Source organism: Rhinopithecus roxellana, chromosome 16 (assembly GCF_007565055.1).
Source record: "Rhinopithecus roxellana isolate Shanxi Qingling chromosome 16, ASM756505v1, whole genome shotgun sequence".
Lineage (NCBI taxonomy): Eukaryota > Metazoa > Chordata > Mammalia > Primates > Cercopithecidae > Rhinopithecus > Rhinopithecus roxellana.
In genome coordinates, this window is record NC_044564.1 from 20,831,346 (window position 1) to 20,853,773 (window position 22,428).

Sequence of the window (22,428 nt, forward strand, 5' to 3'; positions counted from 1 at the left end):
TGCTATTGAAGGGCAGCATACATGACTGATATTACGAAAGAAAAATGAAATGAGACATCTTCTCCATGTGGACATAAACCTATTGACTGGTGAGTCACTTATACCAGATGTCAGCTAGAAGGAAGGTTGTGTGTCTGTGCATTCTATGTATATTCCGCATATGTAACATCTGCATGGAGTTTTATGGTTACAGGACTGTTTCATATACCCTTTATTTTATTTTAAACAGCCCCATGAAGTTGATATTAATATTCTCCCCACTCCACAACAGAGGTTGCCAAGTCTCTACTGGGGCAAATCACTCCCCAGAGGGCATAGGCTGGCAGTCAGCACAGCCAGGGTTTGAACCTAAGTCTCCTAAGTCCAGTTCCAAAATGAACTTACTGGTATTTGGAATTGCCAGTGTATTTCATATGTGGAATCAAAGGGGAAATAATCAGTCATTTGAGTTATATTTGCATTTATTCTTTTTTTTTTTTTTTTTTTTGAGACGGAGTCTGGCTCTGTCGCCCAGGCTGGAGTGCAGTGGCCGGATCTCAGCTCACTGCAAGCTCCGCCTCCCGGGTTCACGCCATTCTCCTGCCTCAGCCTCCTGGGTAGCTGGGACTACAGGCGCCCGCCACCATGCCCAGCTAGTTTTTTTTGTATTTTTTTTAGTAGAGACAGGATTTCACCGTGTTAGCCGGGATGGTCTCGATCTCCTGACCTCGTGATCCGCCCGTCTCAGCCTCCCAAAGTGCTGGGATTACAGGCTTGAGCCACCGTGCCCGGCCTATTTGCATTTATTCTAACCTGATCAAGTTTGAATGAGGGATGGGACAGAAGGGAATAATATTTATATGCACGATGCTCTTCATTGGTTACTCTTTGATATCTACTGATGTCATTTGGCTTTTGAGGAGCTGGAAGCACAGAGAAGCTGGAGGATTTGCCGAGGTCATGCAGCTTGGAGTGGCCAGCTGAGAGTCCATTCCAGATCTCATGGTCACTTTCTACTGTCTCACATTGTAGCGTTGCTATAACCATATGTAAATATAAAGTAACAAAGGGGGCCGGGCGCGGTGGCTCAAGCCTGTAATCCCAGCACTTTGGGAGGCCGAGACGGGTGAATCACGAGGTCAGGAGTTCGAGACCATTCTGGCTAACACGGTGAAACCCCGTCTCTACTAAAAAATACAAAAAGCTAGCCGGGCGAGGTGGCTGGCGCCTGTAGTCCCAGCTACTCGGGAGGCTGAGGCAGGAGAATGGCGTAAACCCGGGAGGCGGAGCTTGCAGTGAGCTGAGATCCGGCCACTGCATTCCAGGCCGGGCGACAGAGTAAGACTCCGTCTCAAAAAAAAAAAAAAAAAGGGGGGGGGGGATAATATGAAAAAGGGTGATTCTGTAAATAAATGAACCGCTGAGGTCAATCAGCTGCCTATAGTTCCATCATTTTGCAGACAAGGAAGCTGCAAAGGAGAGGGGGTGCTGTCTGGGGTCTCTCAGCAGCAGCTGGGGCCAGGCTCCTGACCCAGCCATGTTCCACCCATTGCCCTCCTAGGTCTCAGCTTCAGGTAAGTCTTCACAGTCTTAAGTTTTTTGTAGGTCTTTGAGCCAATAGACAGGAATGCTCTTGGAGTTGATCTCGGTTCTGTATCGTCAGCTTCCTAGTTAGAAGAGAACCTTAAAATTCCAAAGTTCAGGCAACTCCTCCCTACCAAGTGAGATTGTAAGCTCTCAGGCTTATATCAAAAATTCTGTATTTCTCAACGGTGAAGTCCACATTTGCACTCCCAGTTATTTTTAGGTGGGAACTTTATATTTTCTGTTTCATATCACATTGGCTTCACTGCGTAACTGAGGTTATATTTTCTGTCTCGCAATAGTGTTGGAGAAGCCTTATTTTTAGCTCGGTTCGTTTTTCTTCCTGTGACTTCCTTTTTCTTGTTTAACACACACACGCACACACACATTCAAGTAGTCATCCGTTCCCATCGTACTCTCCATGCCAGTTCTCATTCACTTGGTCACAAGACTTCATCCAAAAGGCAATTGTTAAGCCTCATCTCATTCCAGGAAGAAAGGAAGAGGAAGAGCCTTCAGCAAATCTCAAGAATCTACTTGTAACATGGGCTGCTGCTTGTCATTTTATTAAAATCTCTTCACCTGTCACTCACCTCACCTGCCGCTAACTCCTGGCTGAGACACTCTCATGTGCACACCTGATAAGAAATGCTTTGGATCCCCCTTGCAGAGAAAACCTATTGACTGCAGTTGGGGGGATGTTCTCAGGGGCTTGGGTCTTAGGCTCCTAGAGGGCCTAGAGTGTGAGACTGTGTGTGTGTGTGTGTGTGTGTGTGTGGTATGTATATAGTGCTCACCAGACCCTCTTTCCATGCCTGCCACCTGTAGCCTTTGATTCTGGTGGCAGGCACCCCACAGAGGGCACTTGCCTGTGGGCCCGTGGTTGATGATCCTTGTTGGTGCTGTCTAGTTCATTTATACCATGCTGTATGGTGGCAGGCCAGCAGTGAGAATCCAGTCTAAAATGTTAGGAAACAGGCCAGGGGAACATGGCTTACACAGCCCCCTGCATGGGATAAAGTATGGGGCAGACCCCAGGCCCCTGCTCACCCTGACTCTTCCTCAGAAACCTTCGGTGGCTCCCTGTTGCCCCTCCACTGAAGTGTGAGCCTCTTTAACCTAGTGGTACTTGAGCAGGTGACACACTTAACTAGCCCCAAAGAAGACCACGCTTTTAGGCCGTGAGCTTCTCTAAAGCTGGACCAGGTTTTTGTTTTTTATTTTTATTTTTTTGAGATGGAGTTTTGTTCTTGTTGCCCAGGCTGGAATGCAATGGCGCGATCTCAGCTCACTGCAACCTCCGCCTGCTGGGTTCAGGCGATTCTCCTGACTAGCTGGGACTACAGGCGACCACCCCCATGCCCGGCTAATTTTTGTATTTTTAATAAAGACAGGGTTTCATCATGTTGGCCAGGTTGGTCTCGAACTCCTGACCTCAGGTGATCCTCCCACCTCAGCCTCCCAAAGTGCTGGGATTACAGGTGTGAGCCACTGTGCTGGGCTGGACCAAGTTTTTATTGTTCAGTGTTTTCCCATAAAATAGCAACACAGGTGCTCACGAGGGGAGGAGTGGAAGAATGAACTAGTGAAGTGATGCGTCGTATCTGAACCTCCTCCCTCACCTACTCTAGCCATGTGTCTCCCGAAGCATGTTTCTGGTTGGGAGCCTGGGACCCTCTGTTAATCTGTGGGAAAGAACCTGTCTTGGTGCTGCCTGTAACCCCTTCAAATCCCTCAGTGAGGCGTAGCCTCTTCTGACAGGGTGTCTGACCTCCTTCACTCCCAAGCACACCTCCTGCCACAGAGCACAGCCTGCAGGTTATCATCCATCTCAGTTTGGTTTTTGGTTCAGAGCTTTGCTGATGAAAATTGGGTGATGGACATCACTTTGCCGTGTGAGTTAGAGGGTATCAAGTTTCCAGAAGAGTGGGGCTCTTTGCAGTGAAACCATGGGTCCCAAAAAGTCATTAGGCCTGTGCTTGTAGCTGTGTTTTTAGGAAAAGCTTTCATCATTTCCTGTGCTGAGACCATAACTACGGTTCTTTAATGTGTCTTTAAAAATCGAGTATCTCTGTGGATGACCAGGGTCATGTTTGGGGGCATGTTATAATTAAAATGTACATCTTGGAATTGAAAACCGAAACAAAATTTGTTCCAAACTTAATTTCCTAAACTTCAGAATGTATAAACATTACATGAAGTGAAAATTGTTTAGAAATACTCATGAATGCAGAAGGCCATTTCCCCGGAATATTAAATAGAAGCTGATGGAATTCCATGACAGTGTCCCCAAAAGCATGGAGCCCTGAGGAGAGCGTGCACAGACTCTGATCAGAAAAGTGGAGGTGGGAAATTCTAGCTCTGCCATACCAGCTCAAGTATCTGCCCTCTCAGTCTCAGCCTCAGTTTCCCCATCTGTCCTAGGGGTTAATGTAGAACTCCTGGCACTGTGCCTCGTTCCACATAGGCCCTCAACAAGCGCTGTCACAGATACTGATAATATCAAACAGCAGAGTCTTCATATGCCACATTTGCAACTTCCTTTTAAAATTCTAATTATCACATTAAGTAAATGTGCTCTGAGTAGGAAGATTCAGCATGCAGGCTTATAGGAGGTAAAAAGTGAAATCTCCCTCCAGAGACAAGGATTGTTAATAATTTGTTAAGTTTTCTTATAGCCCTTTTCCATTTGCTTACAAAAATACACATCTGTGCATATCTGCAAACACAGTTTTCTACATAAATGCTATGTATGTTTGGTAGAAACATTGTTCTTTGTCACAGATCTTGTCTGAGGCCATTTGTCCTATTGAACAATTCTGTGTGACTGTAGCATGATGTGTTCAGTTGTTTTCTTATTCATAGACTTGTAGGTTATTCCTAGTTTCTGGTCCCTTCATTCTGGGATCCCTTCATTCTGTAGCAAACATTTGTGAGCAGTTATTTCTGCCTGTGGGTCTGGATATTTCTGTAGAGTAGGTTTCTAAAAGTGGAACTTTAGGCCACAGGATATTTAATTTTTGTTAGATCTACCAATTTTACCTCTGAAGAGAGCATTTCCAGTTTATACTCCTCCAACAGTCTATGAGTACAGTTCCCTTCTTAGAATACACAAATGTTTTTTTAAAACATTTGTTTTCTGTGCTAAATTCTGAATTTGCAAAAGCCTGTTTGTTTATGTTACTCCTTCACCAGTATTTACTGAGCATCTGTGGAACTGGGTTCTGCTCTGGGAATCGCAGGGAATGTGTTAAGTGGATTCGACTGGAACTTGACCCCCAGAGGTGGGGTGGGGTAGGAGCTGAGCATACCAAGGTGCTCTAAACTGAACAGATGCTGAGACTTGAAGCTGAGGCAGCAGCATGTCAGGCAGGGCACCTGGAGGGGACTTCGTTAGAACAGACCACCAGGGAGATGAGGCTGTCTCTACTCAAAGTGCCTCCAGTCTCGTGTTCTGGAAGCTGATGACATCTTTCACACAGTCTGGAACCTCTTCAAGACGCCTTTTCAGGGACCTGAGCAGGGGCTGTTCTCGTTTCTTCCAGCACAAAAATGTTCATTATCCAGATGTTTCCTTCCACATAATTCTTGGGATGGTTGTGTGGATGGTGTCATCTGTAATAGCTATTGACAGGAAAGAGCTGCCTGAGAGTAATTTCGAACAGTGGCAGCTTTCAGGTTTCTGGCTCTTGTGCATGACATTGCACACACACCTTTTCCTTCCCCACTCCTCTTTAAAACAAAAGCGAAAACAACAACGACGACAACAAAAAACACTTCAGTAGGGTTTTATGTACTGTAGAAATACACCAAGAAATACAAGAAGTGACGTCAGAGTTGGAAAGGCCATTAGGGTAGGAAGTGGAGATAAGGAATTGTGCCGACTGCTCACTCTGTGACTTTGGCAAGGCCCTTCGATTTTGAGTTTCCTGTTTCCCCGCTTAAATGGAGTTGCCAGCTCTGTCTGCAATCAGGTGATTACAAGAACCAAATAATCCGAAGGGTTTTGCGGACCATGAAGTGCTATATGGAAGGAGGGAATCTTGCTGTTAGTCTTTTTTGTTCAATTTTGGTTGGCCCCTGGCAGGCAATCGCTTCTGGGCCAGGTGGGGAGCCCCACTGAGACCCTTGGGCTCATGGCGGCTTTGCTACTGTCAAGTCTCCTGAGTGTAGAATTGCAGATACTCTTAGGGAACTGCTGTTCGGCTGCATGCCTCATTCTTGGGGGTCGGGAGAAGTGGCAGATGGATCTCTCTGTAATGTGATAAAGATAATTCCTCATGGACTTGACTCTGAATTGATCCAGTCTTTGCAGGAACTTTGTTTCCTAAGAAGAGAAACAGATAAGCAGCTAGTCTAAGGACCACGTTCTGGGTGTGTGGGGAAAGGGCTCTCCATAGAGGCATGTGTTAGGGTTCTCCAGAGAAACAGAGCCAATAAAATGTGTGTGTGTGATGGAGAGTGTGTGTGTGTGTATGTGCATGTGCAAAGAGATTTATTATAAAAAAAAAAATGGATCATGTGATTATGAAAACTGGCAAGTCCCAAAATTTGTTGGTAAGTTAGTAAGCTGGAGACCCAGGAGAGCCAGTGACTTAGTACCAGTCCAAGACTAAAGGCCTGGGAACCAGGAGAGTCAATGGTGTAGTTCAAGTCTGAAGGCAGGAAAAAGGCTAATGCCCCATCTCAAAGACAGTCAGGCAGGAGAGTTCTCTCTGACTCAGGGGAAAGTCAGCCGTTTTGTTCTATGCAGGCCTTCAACAGATTGGATGAGGCCCACCCACAACAAGGGGTGTGCAATCCGCACTGTTCATTGTACCAATTTCAATGTTGATGTCATCCAGAAACACTCAGAATAATATTTGACCAAATCTGGGCACCCTGTAGACCAACCAAGTTGATGCATAAAAAGAACCATCCCAGGCAGGAAAGCACAGCTTTGTGTATGGGAGAGAAGCGTCTCGGTGGGCAGGGTTCTTGTTGCATGTGGTGGTTGGATTTTGGAGGCGTTTGCTGGAAGGTGGTCAGGATGCCGGGTCAGCGTCCAACATGCTGGTAGGATGGGTGCTCTCGACAGGTCCCCTTCCACCTTAACTTGATGGAGCCACAGCATTAGCTAGTTACAAGAACAAGAAGAAGCCAGTGTGAATATCCACTCTTTGTAGAAGCAGACTGAGAAACTCTGGAGTCAGAAAGCCCTCTGAGATCATCTGGTTCAACCCCTCTCACCTCACCTGCGAGGAATATTAGCCCTGATGGATCAGGCAGCTGGCCAAGGTCACACAGCCGGTGAGCGGGGAGCCAGGCTGGTCCCAGGCTGGCAGCCTCATCATTGTTATCCAGAAGGCAAAGGTTGTCTCTCAGTCCCTGGGGGGATTAGTGCCTCTCTTGAAGCAGTTCCAAAGTGAAGAAGGGTGGGCAGAGCACGTGCCAAGATCTCAGCAAGTTGCTTCCGCCAGGACAGCTGTGCTGGGCACTGAGCACATTGTCAACAGCACCCCTCAGCTTGAGGCAGTGACCCTGTGACGAGCCCCAGGTATACAGGTGGGGTTTGGCCGCTTTGGTTGGGAAGGCTGGCATGTGGTGAGGGGTACCTCAGCCCAGGTGACCAGGGCCCCTAGGGTATATAGGTAGAGGGGAAGGTCTCCAGCAGAGGACCCTGGCTCTACTCTAGGCAACCGGCACCCTGCCTCCACTGCCAGTTTGTAACCACTAAGCACCAGCCAGACCAGCACCAGCAGCCTGTGTTGGTCACCCCTCTGACGCATCTAGAATGTGCTGAATACCTCCTTGGTGGGCCACTCTCTTCCTTGTAATACCCACCTCAGGCTTTCCTCCCAGACCCCCTGACCATGATGAATCCTGTGGGGACCTGCGTGTGTTCAGATCAACCTCAGGGCTAGAGAGCGGGGAGCCTGAGATTACTCCAGTGACCCTGACTGATGACCAGCTGACAGCCAGAGGGAGAAAGCGACTTGCCTGGTGTCACTCAACCTGGTGGGATCAGGACAGAGCTGGAGCTGGGACTGGGCTCTTCCAGCGCCTGCCTCTCTTGCTGACCTGAATGTGTCCGTGTTCTTTTGTCCCTGGGGGAGTGGAGGGAACACCGACTTGGGCTGGAAAGGCAGGGTAGATGGCTGCACAGTTAAGGACATGGACTTCGGAGCCAGGCCGCCTCCATCCCTTCCTCGATTGCCCCGTGGCCGTCCATAAAACGGCAGTGTCTGTGGGGTAACTCTTCATGGGTTTGTCTTGAGAGTTAAACGAGAAGCTGGATGGCATGCACTTAGCACAGACCCCAGCATGCAGTGTTCCTAGAATGGTGATTACTGCACTATTGACAGTTGAGTTTTTGAGACCTTGGCCCCACCACTGAGCTTGTCTGAGCTGTGGACTTGGCAGCAGTCAGGCGGGGAGGGGCCTGGTTGCACCACAGCCCCTCTGAGGCTCGCTCTGTGAGGTTCTGTGAGAACTGCAGGTGAAGCCACTTGGTGAGCAGGGAAGCCCCCACAGGGTAAGGGGTGTAGCCGTGGCTGGTCTGGCATGAAAGCCTGTCCCCTGTGGCTTTACCTCATTAGAGTGTGGCCCCAGGCCTCTCTGGAGGTGGAGACCTCACCTTGCTCAGCAGACTGGAAGATTGCGTGTGTGGGGCGCTAGCCCTTCGTGCAACTGTGGTCTGTCGATACTCAGAAGGCACAAGCTCAGATGCACATCTGTCTGTGTGTGCCGCTGCCCTGTGAAGTCCTGCTGAGCCCTGGCTCTGTCTGCAGCACAGGGACCCCGGGGATGCCCGTCCTGTCACGGTTGGCCTGAGGATGCTGGTGCCTCCCGTGCTAGCCCAGCCCCTGCTCCTCATCCCAGTGGATGTGCCAGCATTTCCACATCTGGGGGCTGTTCACAGGAGTGTGTTTTGCTTTCTGGAGCCCTGGGCATCTTCTGCCCACTTCTTGAAAGGGTGGAGCCCTAGTTGTTTGGAAGGCCCAACCTTCAGATTATCAGTATCTAGTTACCACACCCCCATTTCCTGCCAGCTTCTTAAAGGATTTTGTGTATGTGAAGCACAAACCCGAGGAAGGCTCCTGGTCCACCTTTCCCAGTTTCCTGCCTTTAGAGGCTGGACCCCTAGTCCTGGCATCCCAGATCCTCCATAGTCTGGCCCCACCTTCTGTGGGGGCTATTCCTTGTTTCCTTCTACCTCATGAGCGTTAGGCTTAGGGCAACAAGAACCCTGATTTTCACCTCAACATCCCCCAGCTTTCCTCTCTCCCAGACTTGGTTTATGCTTGTCCTGCTGCAGTTCCCCTTTCTCCTGATGGCCTCATCTTCCTCCTCACCTGGAGAGCCTTCTACACCTGGGCCCACCCCTCACTGTTTGTGACATCAGGCAGGTCCGTCGGCATCCCTGGCCCTCAAGGTGTCTCCTTGCATCAGGACTTGAGATTCTGTGAAATGCCACCTCCACCCTGAAGTTTTACTGAATCCTAGGGCTAGATTTCCTTTCTGCCTCCACCGAGCTGCTGGTACATGCACCACTCTAGGGCCCTGGGAGGCAGGCAGAACTAGGCTTGTCCTGGCTTAGCCTCTGCTCCTGTCTGAACCTCAGTTTCTGAATGATAAAATGCAGTATAACTCTTGCCTGTCTGTTTTGAGGATGAGGAGTAGTTTACTCCCACTGCCCAGGACACAGGACAGTGCCTGGCACAGGCAGGCACTCACTCATCACTACCGTCCAACTCAGTGCTTACAGATGGTGGTGTCCCGTTTCTCCTGCTAAGCCACGAGTACCCTAGGAGGCAGGAGTCTTATCTAATGCATCTAGTGCTCAGCATCTGGTCTCGGGTCCAACGTGGCACATAGCAGGGACTCAGTGGGTATTTGAGGAAGAAAAGCAGGCACCCCACTTGCCTGTGAAGTTGGGTCTTGCAGTCAACGAGGATTTAGAAAGCAGTCTCCTAAGTAGACGTGGCTCCTTTAAAGGGAGGCCCATTCGCCCCCTGCTTTTGGCTCCCAGAGCAGCAAGCTCGCCTCAATGAGTCTCCACAGGGGATGGCGCCAGAACCCGGGCCTGCAGCGGCTCAGAGGCCTCCGCACGCAAAGGCAGTCACTGGAAGATGCAGAGTGATGGCAGGGCTAAAGGACACTGGATCATTGCAGAGCTGCACAGTGAGGTCCATGTGACCTTTTTATTCACAATGAAAGCAGTTGGTCGTCATCAGGTTTGCAGGCTTTGTCTCTCTTCTAGTACTTCAGGTCAGAGGGGCTCACGAGAAAACCCTGTCCCTGTACAGATGACCAAGGGAAGGGAGCAAACCCAGGCACCCTGACTCCAGACTTGGGCCTTTCCCTTGCCCTCGGGCTGCGCATAAAAGATCAGGCAGTACAGGTTCAGCCAGGCAGCCACAGGCCCTGCTCTGCTTCCGAGGTGACCATTGTTCTTGTCCCACAGCCCTGCTTTCACGGAGCCCGCCCTCTGTTGCCTGGGTGTTTCTGTGCACGCCTGGAAAAGAGATGACAGAAGAACTCCAATTAGTCAGTCTCCTGGCTCCTAGACAGCTCCGGAAACTAGACTAGATAGAGAAGGAGGAGGTGGGGCCTCCTGCTGTGTGACGGTTGGGGTGGCTCCAGCTCTGTCTCTGAGCTGCCCTGCCCTGCTCTGCCCTTGCCGTCCTGCAGCATCCACCCCAGAGGCCCCCTGCTGTTCCGTGCCACTTGCCCTCAGCCTCTGAGGGACCCCTGAATTCAGACGCCAAAAGCACCCTGGTTGGGGGGAGGATTCTTCTCCGGCAGATGTTTGAATGGTTTAGATGAGGGGGAAGTCGTCTCCCTTTTGATGTGGCACCTGGAACTTGGCTAGTTTTGCCGCGTGTCTAATTAGGAAGAGCCGCCTGCCACTCCCGCGGAGCTCATCACTCACTCTGCGGAGCTCATCACTCACCCCGTGGTGCCAGGTATGCTTTTAACACCTCAGAGACCTGACTGCAATAGATGCCCTGGCCCCCAGAAGATCAAAACAAGACTGACTGATTTAAAAAAAAAAAAAAAAAAGAAATACCAGAAAGCATCTGGAAAAGGCCAGGAGAGCCCTGGTCCAGGAGTTAAGGAGCCTGGGGCCTAGTCCCTGTGACTTTCTTCCCTTCCCCTGGCCTCAGTTTTCCCATCTATAAAATGGGGTGACTAGATATACATGAGACCTTCCCTGTGTGTTCCTGTGTGTTTCGTGTTACATAAAAAAGCTGACCTAGAACTTGGCTCCTATGTGGGGGTGTCAGATTATCAAAGCAGCACTGGCCTCGGGAGTTGTGGACCCAGAAATGGGAACAGGCTCAAAGGTTGGTATTGGGACCCTCCCATTCCCAGTGCATTGTTGGCCTGTGAGGCTTCAGTCAGCAGGCCTCCTGTGGCTCTGCGGGCAAAGACATCCTCGGAGGAGGAAGAGTCTTGGAGATGGGGCTCCAAGGAAGCGCCCAGGAGTGGTCATTGAAGTGACAATATTTACAAAACGCCTTCTTTGCACCAGGCACTGTTCTAAACACCTGACGTATATGGATTCATTTAATCCTCGTAACATCCTTCTCCAGTGGGCGCCGTTGTCTCCCCTCTAGAGATGAGGAAACTGAGGTAACTTGTCCCAGGTCACCTGTTGGAGCCAGGATTCAGGCTAAGCAGTCTAGTGGGATCGGTGTTTTCACCCAGTACACATTGCTGCTGTGGCTGTTGGTTCACTGGACCCAGGGCTTTGCCTCCCTCCAGGTAGTTGGCGAGGGGCAGCCCTGGCAAGTGGCAAGTGCATCATTCTAGTAATGCAGCCCTTCCTGACACCGCTGGGGCCCTGAGCCTAATCTACCTGCAACCCTGGCGTCTCGGGCACAGATCCCCAGTGGCTGCAAAGCCATGTGAGAGAGATCAGATGGCATGCCCACCACTGGCAGAATAGAGATTTCCTGGGCCGAGAGGTAGTGGCAGGGCCTGGGAATGGAGAGCCATACAGCTCTGCCTAGCTCTGCCACCCTATGATTAGGGAGTGGTATGGATTCCCAGACAAGCCCATCTGGGAAAATTAGAGGTGAAGGGCCTGCAGGCCAGCGTCTATCATTTCCAGCGAGGCTCCTGCACGTCTGTGCCAGCCTGTGTCCTGCCCAGCTTCTCCCTGCCCAGAGGTCCCTGGGCATCACTCCTTAACCACTCCTGGGGGTGCTGCCGTGCAGTACTTTTAAGGCCATCCAGAAACCCACTTCTGTCTGCCTCCAGCATCATCTCCCACTGGGCACCTGTCAGTCCCCAGCCCTCCCGAGCAACCTCATGTACAGTTTAAGCTTCTGATTCCCTGGACCTCTGCCTTGGTTCTTCCTCTGGTACCCATTTTCTCTGCCACATCACTGTGCTATGACCTCCTGTCTAAGTTCTTTAAGGCTCTCCCAGGTTCTCCCAATGGAAACCTGTCTCTTAGTTATCAGATCGTGGTATCAAGTCTGCTCCCATTAAGGAGGCTGAGCTGTGTCTGTCCCTGTTGGGAGCTCTGCCCTCTGCTACCAAGGGCTTCATGAAGGCCAGGACTGCATCTCATTCCTCTTTGTCTCTTCTCATACTGGGCATTCAGTACATACTTGGTGGTTGCGAGGACAGGTGGATGCCAGCACTGCTGGAAAAGATGGGGACGGGGCACCAGAGAGGCTGCTGATTTCCTTGCCCTTAGTTTTCCAGAGAGCAAACCCAAGCCTTTTTTCCTCTGTTCCTGAAGAGAAGGTAAAGAGGTAAAGAATAGGTTTCTTCTGATGTTTACCATAAGGCCTGTTACGTATCATTTCATTAGATGCTTATCCTTTTTTTTTTTTTTTTTTTTGAGACAGAGTTTTGCTCTTGTTGCCCAGGCTGGAGTGCAATAGCGTGATCTTGGCTCACCGCAATCTCCACCTACCAGGTTCAAGCGATTCTTCTGCCTCGGCCTCCCAAGTAGCTGGGACTACAGGCGTGTGCCACCATACCTGGCTAATTGTTTTTTTCTATTTTTAGTAGAGACAGGGTTTCACCGTGTTAACTGGGATGGTTTCAATCTCCTGAACTCATGATCTGCCCGCCTCGGCCTCCCAAAGTGGTGGGATTACAGGTGTGAGCCACCATGCCCAGCCTGCTTATCCATTTTTTTTGAGACGGAGTTTTGCTCTTTTGCCCAGGCTGGAGTTAAGTGGCGCAGTCTCAGCTCACTGCAACCTCTGCTCCCTGGGTACAAGCGATTCTCCTGCCTCAACCTTCCCAGTAGCTGGGATTATAGGTGCCTACCACCACACCCAGCTAATTTTTGTATTTTTAGTAGAGACGGGGTTTAACCATGTTGGCCAGGCTGGTCTCGAACTCCTGTCCTCAGGTGATCCACACCCCCCTCGGCCTCCCAAAGTGCTAGGATTACAGGCGTGAGCCACCACGTCTGGCCCATCCTTTTTCAAAATATAGATTTTGAGACTCTCCATAATAAAATGTTTATGCATACTTCATTTTATTATGCATTGTTTCGTTGTGGTTTGCAGGTATTGCATTTTTTTACAAAATGAAAGTTTGTGTCAGCCTTCTGTCTAGTAAGTCTGTCAGCATCATTTTTCCAACAGCATGCGCTCACTTTGTGTCTCTGTGGCACATTTTGGTAATTCTCATATTTCAAACCTTTTTTATTATTATAGCTGTTACAGTGGCCTGTGATCAGTGATCTTTGATGTTACTATTGTCATTGTTTTGGGGCACCACAAACTGCACCCACATAAGACGGCGAACTTAATAAATGTTATGTGTGTTCTGACTGCTCCACTCACTGGCCATTCCTCCATCTCTTTCCCTCTCCTTGGGCCTTTCTATCCTGTAAAACACAACAATATTGAAATTAGGCCTATTAATAATTCAACAATGGCCTCTACATGTTCAAAGGAAAGGAAGAGTCATACATCTCTCACTTTAAACCAAAACTTTAGAAATAGGCCTACAGGGAAAGGCATGTCAAAAACCGAGATCGGCCAAAAGGTAGGCCTCTTGCACCGAATAGTTAGCCAGGTTGTGGATGCAAAGGGAAAGTTGTTGGAGAAAATTAAAAGTGTCACTCCTGCGAATACACAATCAAAAAGAAAGCAAAACAGCCTTATTGCCATTATGGAGTGAGTTTGGTCTGGATAGAAGCTCAAACCAGCCACAAATTCCCTTAAAGCCTAATCTGGAGCAAGGCCCTAACTCTTCAATTCTGTGAAGGCTGAAAGAGTGGAGGAAGCTTCAGAAAAGCTAACAGAGGTTGATTCCTGAGGTTTAAGGAAAGGAGCCATCTCCATAACATGCAAGTGCATGGTGAAGGAGCAAGTGCTGATGTAGAAGCTGCAGCAAGTTATCCAGAAGATCTAGCTAAGATCATTGATGAAGAAGGCTACGCAAAACAACAGATTTTCAGTGTAGACAAAGCAGCCTTCTATTGGAAGAAGATGCCATCTAGGACTTTCGGAGCCATAGAGGAGAAGTCAATGCCTGGCTTCAAAGCTTCAAAGGACAGGTTGCCTCTTGTTAGGGACTAATGCAGCTGGTGATTTTAAGTTGAAGTCAATGCTCATTTGCCATTCTGAAAAATGCTAGAGCCCTTAAGAATTATGCTAAATCTACTCTGCTCATGCCCTGTAAATGGAACAACGAAGCCTGGATGGCAGTTCCTCTGTTTACAGCATGGTTTACTGAATATTTTAAGCCCACTTTTGAGACCAACTATTCAGGAAAAAAGATTCCTTTAAAAATATTACTGCTCATTGATACTGTTCCTGGTCACCCAAGAGCTCTACTGGTGATGTACAAGGAGATGAATGTTGTTTTCATGCCTGCTAACACAACATCCATTCTGCGGCCCATGGATCAAGGAGTAATCTCAACTTTGAAGTCTTATTATTTAAGAAATATGTCTCTGGCCGGGCGCGGTGGCTCAAGCCTGTAATCCCAGCACTTTGGGAGGCCGAGTCGGGCGGATCACGAGGTCAGGAGATCGAGACCATCCTGGCTAACACGGTGAAACCCCGTCTCTACTAAAAACTACAAAAAACTAGCCGGGCGACGTGGCGGCGCCTGTAGTCCCAGCTACCCGGGAGGCTGAGACAGGAGAATGGCGTGAACCCAGGAGGCGGAGCTTGCAGTGAGCTGAGATCCGGCCACAGCACTCCAGCCTGGGTGACAGAGCGAGACTCCGTCTCAAAAAAAAAAAAAAAAAAAAAAAAAAGAAATATGTCTCATAAGGCTGTAGCTACCAGAGATAGTGATTCCTCTGATGGACCTGGGCAAAGTAAATTGAAAACCTTCTGGGGAAGATTTACTGTTCTAGAAGCCATTAAGCACATTTGTGATTCATGAAAGGAGGTCAAAATAGCCACATTAATAGGAGTTTGGAAGAAGAGTCCAATCCTCACAGATAACTTTGAGACCTTCAGGACTTCAGTGGAGGAAGGAACCGCAAATATGATGAAAATAACAAGAGAACTAGCATTAGAAGTGGAGTCTGAAGATATGACTGAATTGTGGGACTCTTATGATCAAACTTGAACAAATAAAGAGTTGCTTCTTATGGATGAGCAGAGACAGTTTTCTTGAGATGGAATCTATTCCTGGTGAAGATGCTGGGAACATTGTTAAAATGACAACATAGGATTTAGAATAGTACATAAACTTAGTTGATAAAACAGCAGCAGAGTTTGAAAAGATTGACTCCAATTCTGAAAGAAGTTCTGTTGTTTGTAAAATGTTATAAAACAGCATTTCCCTACAGAGAAATCTTTCGTGAAAGGAAGAGTCAATCTGTGCGGCAAATTTTATTGTCTCATTTTAAGAAATTTCCCCAGTTGCGGGGAGGGGCATAAAAAAGGAATTTCCACAGCCACCTTGGCCTTCAGGAACTACCACCCTGATCAGTCGGCAACCATCAACATCAAAGCAAGACCCTCCACCAGCAAAAGGATGACTCACTGAAGGCCCAGATGATTGTAAACAGTTTTTGGCAATAAAATATTTTTTCAATTAAAGTACTACATTTTTTTAAGGCAGTGGTATTGCACATTTACTATAATACAGTATAATATAAATATAACTTTTGTATGCATTGGAAAACCAAAAACTTTTACAGGTGCCTACTACCATGCCCGGCTAATTTTTGTATTATTAGTAGAGATGGGGTTTCACCATGTTGGCCAGACTGGTCTCGGACACTTGACCTCAAGCGATCTGCCCACCTTGGCCTCCCAAAGTGCTGGGGTTACAGGCATGAACCACTGCACCCAACTTTGGTGAGTTTTTTTTTTTTTCAGGGAGGCACAAATTTGGTGAATACTGGAGCAAAGTATAGCTTGTTGCTTGTGGACTGGGCAATCTTTTAAACCCCCATTATATCCTCTCAGGATTATCGTCTGCTCTCTTTCCCCAGCCCTTAACCTTCTCCACATTCCCATGGGCAGACTCCACCATGGCCGCAGTCTATGGACAGCACACCCGCCTAGCTCTCCTAGTGAACGGGCCCAGGCAAATTCTTAGGGTCCCTTTCAGTTCTAACGTTCTCTGATTCTAAAGAAAGTGCTTTATTATCCTGTTCTTTCTGTGTATGTAGTTCTACTTGCAAACCTTTCTGCTCCAGAGGTCAACAGAAACCCCCACCCTGTTAATGTTTCTGCTCTCTGCCTAAGAGGCACGAAATTACAGCCTGCTACCTAATATTAAAGGTCATTTTGCATGAATGTGTAGATGGTGATGTCCAGATAACTTGTGACTTAAAACATATGGTCACAGACTCCCCTGTGAGATCGGTCTCTGGACCCTCGTGGATTGGCCCAGCTAATAAGGAGGACGGGCCTGGTAGTTAGGCAGGAGGCAGCAACATCTGGCGAGCTGGCCTGGCACAAGGGCCTTCGATGTCCTGGGGCTGTTGGTGAACCTCTCCCAGGAGAGAAGATGCTCCCAAATGGGCATTTTCTCAGGGAAAGGCAGCTGCTTCCTAAACACACAGCTCCTGGAAGCCCAACCTGCTTTAAATCATATTTACTCTCATGGGGCTTAAAATCCTATTTACTTTCGTGTGCTTCTCATCTTAATCACGTTTTTTCTGCTCTAGTGTCTTTATTCATTATTTAAAACAACTTTCAAAAATAATTATGCGATAATCCCTTCTCCTCTACACAGTAGCTGTTTACCTTCCTGTATTGGGTTTTACAGCTCTTGGTGTTGTGAATGTCTGTACTTACAACATTGCTGTCATCACAGTGTAGATATTATAGGCCAAATGTGTGATGTCGGTATTTACCAATGCCCAGGCAAGGAGCAGAATTCCCTGTGGGGCCCTGCTCACATTGAGACTTGTTTAAAAAGCCGGCGTTATGCTTTGCCCTCCACACATAAACAATCTTGCATTTTACTTTTTAGCTTAGCATAATTTCATGCACGGTTTTCCATGTTGCTACATAATCTTCAGATTTATCGTTTTAATGGCTGCTTAATATTCCATCCAGTTAACAGGCCATAATTTACTTAACTGTTCCCTATTGTCTAGGCCTTAATGAAAATTTGAATTCGCCATGTAATATAGCGGGGGAGGCTTGTTTTAATGATTACCGTTTTAACATCCCCTGCCCTAACTGCATGCCATTACTAGCCCAGCTTTGGTAAGGTGCAGATGCTTCTGGAACAATAAATCCTGCATGAGAGTGTATGTACAAGTCCTCTGATTTAATAGCTAATCTGTTCACTGCACATGTTTCCCTTTAAGGCTGGTGTTTATGTAGAATATCTGTCTCTTCTGCATATTGTGTAACACTAAACTGTATGCATTTGGCATATTGTCCCAGATCCTTTATCACTGCTGTCAGGGACTTTCATAAAGTATCTGGAATTTGGGGGTAAACAGTGGTTTCTGGCTGCCAGTTCTCTTTCATTTATCCCACCACATTCACTGAGTATCTCTTTGGCGTGAGAGTGAACAAAAGCACTCCTGATTATCAGGGGCCCAACGGGCAGTACATCTGTGAATTGTTTGTGGTTCCTTTAGATTAAATGGTGAATTGCATGAAAAGTGCTTCATCAACTGTGTACATGGGAGTGGTTGCTGGTCCTGCTTTTGTGAAGGAGGGTGAAGAGGAAGGTGGTTTTCCCAGATCAGTGCCTTCTTAGCTGCCGTATCCTCAGCCTCCAGAATTCTGCAGACAGGAGGCTAGACTTCACTCCTCAGAACTGAGGAAGACGAATCCACGTAATGAGGACCCTACAAAGCAATAAGTAGCAGATTAGATAGTTTGGTAGATTTAGTGATTTACGAAGTTGTCCACCGTGCTTAACAGTTGGTCTTCACCTTAAAGTGACAAAGTCCTACCACTCTATAGCTTTTCCCTTCTCTTTTCCTGTTCCTCCCTCTGTAAAAAAAAAAAAAAGGAAGCATCATCCTCAAAATTAATAAATGATCCCAGTTTACTCATGCGACCCAACAAAAGCTATGTTTACCAAAATATGGGACACCTTCTCATCGATGTGGTATTAGGTGTCCTGAGAACTACATAGTGAGAAGATTTTTTCCCTTTTTATTCTTTCTCTTTCTGGAGAGAGAACGTTATTCATATTTGCCAGAGAAAGTGTCTGTCTGCTGATTGCATTTCCCAGTGGCTCTCCAACACTTGCAAATCTCCCCTCTCAGCAGAGAAAGCAAGCCCCACGCTCAACTTCCCAGCAGGCATTGTTGGTTCTCATTCATTCTGCTTAGTATCTATTTTTGGCAAAGAATGATGGCTTATGGGATGGTGATCCAACTTCTCTTTTTTAAATGAGTTATTTTATCTAAAAAGTGAGGCAAGATAAATAAAAATGGTAAGTAACCACCCAACTGGTAGGCAGAAATGGCCCAAGTCGTGAAGTCACATGGCTAAATAAAGTTTGAGAAATACTAGCATAAAGTTAATTCATGTAAATACTAACGATCACAGGCACAGCATCCTTAGCTTCTATTTCATCAGGGCGTGTGTCCACATGAGCCAACCTGGATCATAAAGCCCAGACTGAAAGCAGCTCTCTTTCTCAGAAGGGCTAATGTCATTTGTGTGTGTTTTATCAGCTGCTCTTCAAGGAGCATAACTCCTGTGGCTTCTGCCATATCTTTATGCCATCCGAATTCTGATTTCGGGAAGGCCTCAAGAGAGCATTGAAATAGCTCACTTATAGTCCTCACCCCTTTTGCATCAAGCCTCACGTCTACTCCCTCACCTCCTTGGACCTGGTGCTCTAGCCAACATGGACAGTGAATATACATAATGATGGAATATTAGCCTGAAAAAGGAAAGTCATACACATGCTACAGCATGGAAGAACCTTGAAAACATTATGAAACTGAATGATTCCACGTTGTTCAGGATGTGCCTAGACTGATCAGATTCATGGAGACAGAAAGAGAAGGGTAATTGTGGAGGCTGCGGAGGGATAATGGGGAGTTAGTGTTTAATGGGTACAGGGTTTCAGTTTGGGAAGATGAAAACGTTCTAGAGATGGATGGTACCAAAGGTTACCAACAGTGTGAATGTACCTAATGTCACTGAATTGTACATTAATCATGGCTCAAATGGTCATGTTGGCTGGGTGTGGTGGCTCATACCTGTAATCCCAGCACTTTGGGAGGTGGAGGTAGGCAGATCACATGAGGTCAGGAGTTCGAGGCCAGCCTGGCCAACATGGCAAAACCCCGTCTCCACTAAAAATACAAAAATTAGCCAGGTGTGGTGATGCACATTTGTGCTCCTAGCTATTTGGGAGGCTAAGACACAAGAATCGTGTAAACCCGGGAGGCAGAGTTTGCAGTGAGCTGAGATTGTACCACTGCACTTCAGCCTGGGTAACAGAGTGAGACTCCATCTAAAAAAATAAATAAATAAATAAAATAAAATAAAATAAATAAAATAAAATGGTGCTCAATGTTATTATATGTATTTTACCACAATAAAAAATAAAGTAGGCAGCAAGCACGTTCTTTCCAGCCTCATTGCATTGGCTTGTCCTGGTCCTACCACCAGGAAGCTGCCCCTCTCCTGTTTCCAGTTGTCCGAGCTGATGGCTCAAATGCCATCTCCCTTCCCTCCTGCCCTGCCACTCCCAGGTCCTGCACTGAGCCCCCTTTGCTGCCAAGCATGATGGCGATTTAGGCACATGTTGTGTCTGCTGGGAACAGTGGGGTTCCTGAAACCAACCTCCATGGTAAACCTTCCCCACATTCCCTGCTCGGGCCATGCACATAGTATCCATGATCAAACAGCAGGTCAAATTTCCCTGTTTGACCGGGAAGTGCCTGATTTTAGCATCCTAGCATCCATCCTTCCAACTACCACTGGCCTCCCAGGACTGAGCAGCAGCCAAAATGAACACCTCCTTTCTGGGACCTCATCTAGACAGGCAGTCACCCCTCAGCCCACACCAGTGCCAGGCCTTAGCATCTTCTCTAGAAGATTAAGAGCTTGCTTTCTTTATTCAGAAGTGAAGCTGGACACCCTCTCAAATCCCTGAATGAATTCAGTCTATTTAGAAGATGTTCTGAGGGAGGTAGAAATAAAGTGAAGGGGTCACTCAGCCTTTGCAGGGGAGAAAAGTGGCCTCTGGTCTCCTTGGGGAGGCTCTTGCTGGTTCTTTTAAATGAATGTGTGAGCAGGTGGAAACTGGATGCTTGTGGGAACTGCATGGCCTAGTCTTTTCCTTGTACAGATGATGACTGAAAGTCCAAAGAGGGCAAGGAACTGCCCTAGAGGGAAAGACCCCAGCCTGCCCATGAAGCAAGGAGTCAGAAGCTCTGCGTGTTCTGGGTGGACATCAGGACACACCTGGAGCATCATGTTCACATCTGGGCTCTGCCTCTTAAGACTGAGATTCATGAGTGGATGGAGGCAGGGCTGTCATTCGGTCTGCCAGCCTGTGAGCCTTGTGAGCAAGCCTGGCCCAGGAAGAGCAGAGACACGGCATTGGGGGTTGGTGGGGTAGGTAAAACCCAGACAGAGGTCTGTCTCTCTGTCACCCTCACCACCCCACTGGCAGCTCTGAGTTTGTGGTGTTTCTGGGTGGGAATCCAGGTGAGGAAGTGCGTACCGCACTTCCATTTAATCTCTGCTTCCTTCCTTTTTGCCTGCAGAATTTCAGAGGCAGGAAAGCGTCCGGTCCCAACATAAAGGTATCCAGTTATATGACACCCCTTACGAACCTGAAGGCCAAAGTGTTGACTCGGACTCGGAGAGCACAGTCAGCCCCCGACTGCGGGAGAGCAAGCTGCCCCAGGATGATGACAGGCCCGCTGATGAGTACGACCAACCTTGGGAGTGGAACCGAGTCACCATCCCAGCCCTGGCAGGTAAGGAGCCCTGACGCTGCTCAGGAGGCAGCTGCTGAGCCATGCTCAGCACTCATCTTGGTCCCTGCCTGCGCTCAGGACAAACTCCAGGACTGTTTAATAATCTAATTGGGTGGTCTTTTTTTCAGTACCCTCAAAGATGTAGGCTGCAGAGGAAAGGGAGAGGTGAGGGAAGGGAAACCAGGCCAAGGAGAAATTCTGGGCTTGGCTTCCAGGGTCTCAGTGTTCCCGCCTCTGCACTTTTCAGAGATGGCTCAGATGCTGTCATTGTCTGGCTCTGTCGTGGTGCTATTTATTGATAATGCCGTAGCTCACTGAAACCAAGAGTTTAGTTTTCAGTTTTTTTATTTTTTGAGACGGAGTTTCGCTCTTGTTGCCCAGGCTGGAGCACAATGGCACGATCTCGGCTCGCCGCAATCTCCACCTCCCAGGTTCAAGTGATTCTTCTGCCTCAGCCTCTTGAGTAGCTGGGATTACGGGTGCCTGCCACATTGCCCAGCTAATTTTTTGTATTTTTAGTAGAGACGGGGTTTCACTATGTTGGCCAGGCTGGTCTGAAACTCCTGACCTCAGGTGATCCACCCACCTCGGCCTCCCAAAGTGCAGGGATTACAGGTGTGAACCACCGCGCCTGGCCTGATTTCAGTTTTCAGAAGGAACTTTCTTAGAAAGTAAGAGGAAACCAGTGTGCACAGCAGCTTCTGTTGGCCCTGAGCCGGCCCGGTGAGCCCACCCAGTGCTGCGAGCTGATCTAGGCCTGCAGGGTTCACAGGGCTGCTGTGTCTTCTATCCCAGCTTCAGCGTGCACCTGCTCACAGAGCACAGGTGATGGGCAGAGCTCAGCCCCTGCCAGATGACCTTCCCCTGGCCAAGAGCCCTTTGAGTGACTTGGGTGTCCCCTTCCTCCCTACTCAGAGGCTGGTTTTTCTAGAATCTGGGTATTTGTCACGTTTCTAGAACTCCTCTCCCACAGCCCTTTTGAAAAGTGATCTTGGGCATGTGCATCATAAATCATAAACCTAAGCTCACACCTTTTTATTCTAATCCCACGCCTCAAAATCTATGCCAAAGTTATGATAAAAAAATTCAGAAAGCCGGGCGCAGTGGCTCACACCTGTAATCCTGGCACTTTGGGAGGCCGAGGCGGGTGAATCACCTGAGGTTGGGAGTTCAAGACCAGCCTGACCAACATGCAGAAAACCCGTCTCTACTAAAAATACCAAATTAGCTGGGCGTGGTGGCACGTGGTGGCACGTGCCTGTAATCTCAGCTACTCGGGAGGCTGAGGTGGGAGAATCGCTTGAACCTGGGAGGCAGAGGTTGCGGTGAGCCGAGATTGCACCATCGCACTCCAGCCTGGGCAACAAGAGCAAAAAATAAAAATAAAAAACAAACAAAATTCAGAAAAGGCATTGTTTATAATCACGGAAAATTGAGAGCAACCCAAATGTCCAGCAATGGGGGCTGGATTTCTGTGCGTCTGTGTGGTGGAATATTGGAATATTGTGCAG

At 48.1% G+C, this 22,428-nt stretch overlaps 1 protein-coding gene across 1 annotated transcript in view; it reads left to right on the plus strand.

Annotated features, from left to right (window-relative positions):
* SHB (SH2 domain containing adaptor protein B) overlaps positions 1-22,428 on the plus strand; it is a 148,589-nt gene that overhangs the window by 74,086 nt on the left and 52,075 nt on the right. The window contains exon 3 of the mRNA XM_010369997.2: positions 20,702-20,917. Coding sequence (XP_010368299.1) covers positions 20,702-20,917 — 216 coding nt within the window. The remainder of the gene's footprint in view (positions 1-20,701; positions 20,918-22,428) is intronic.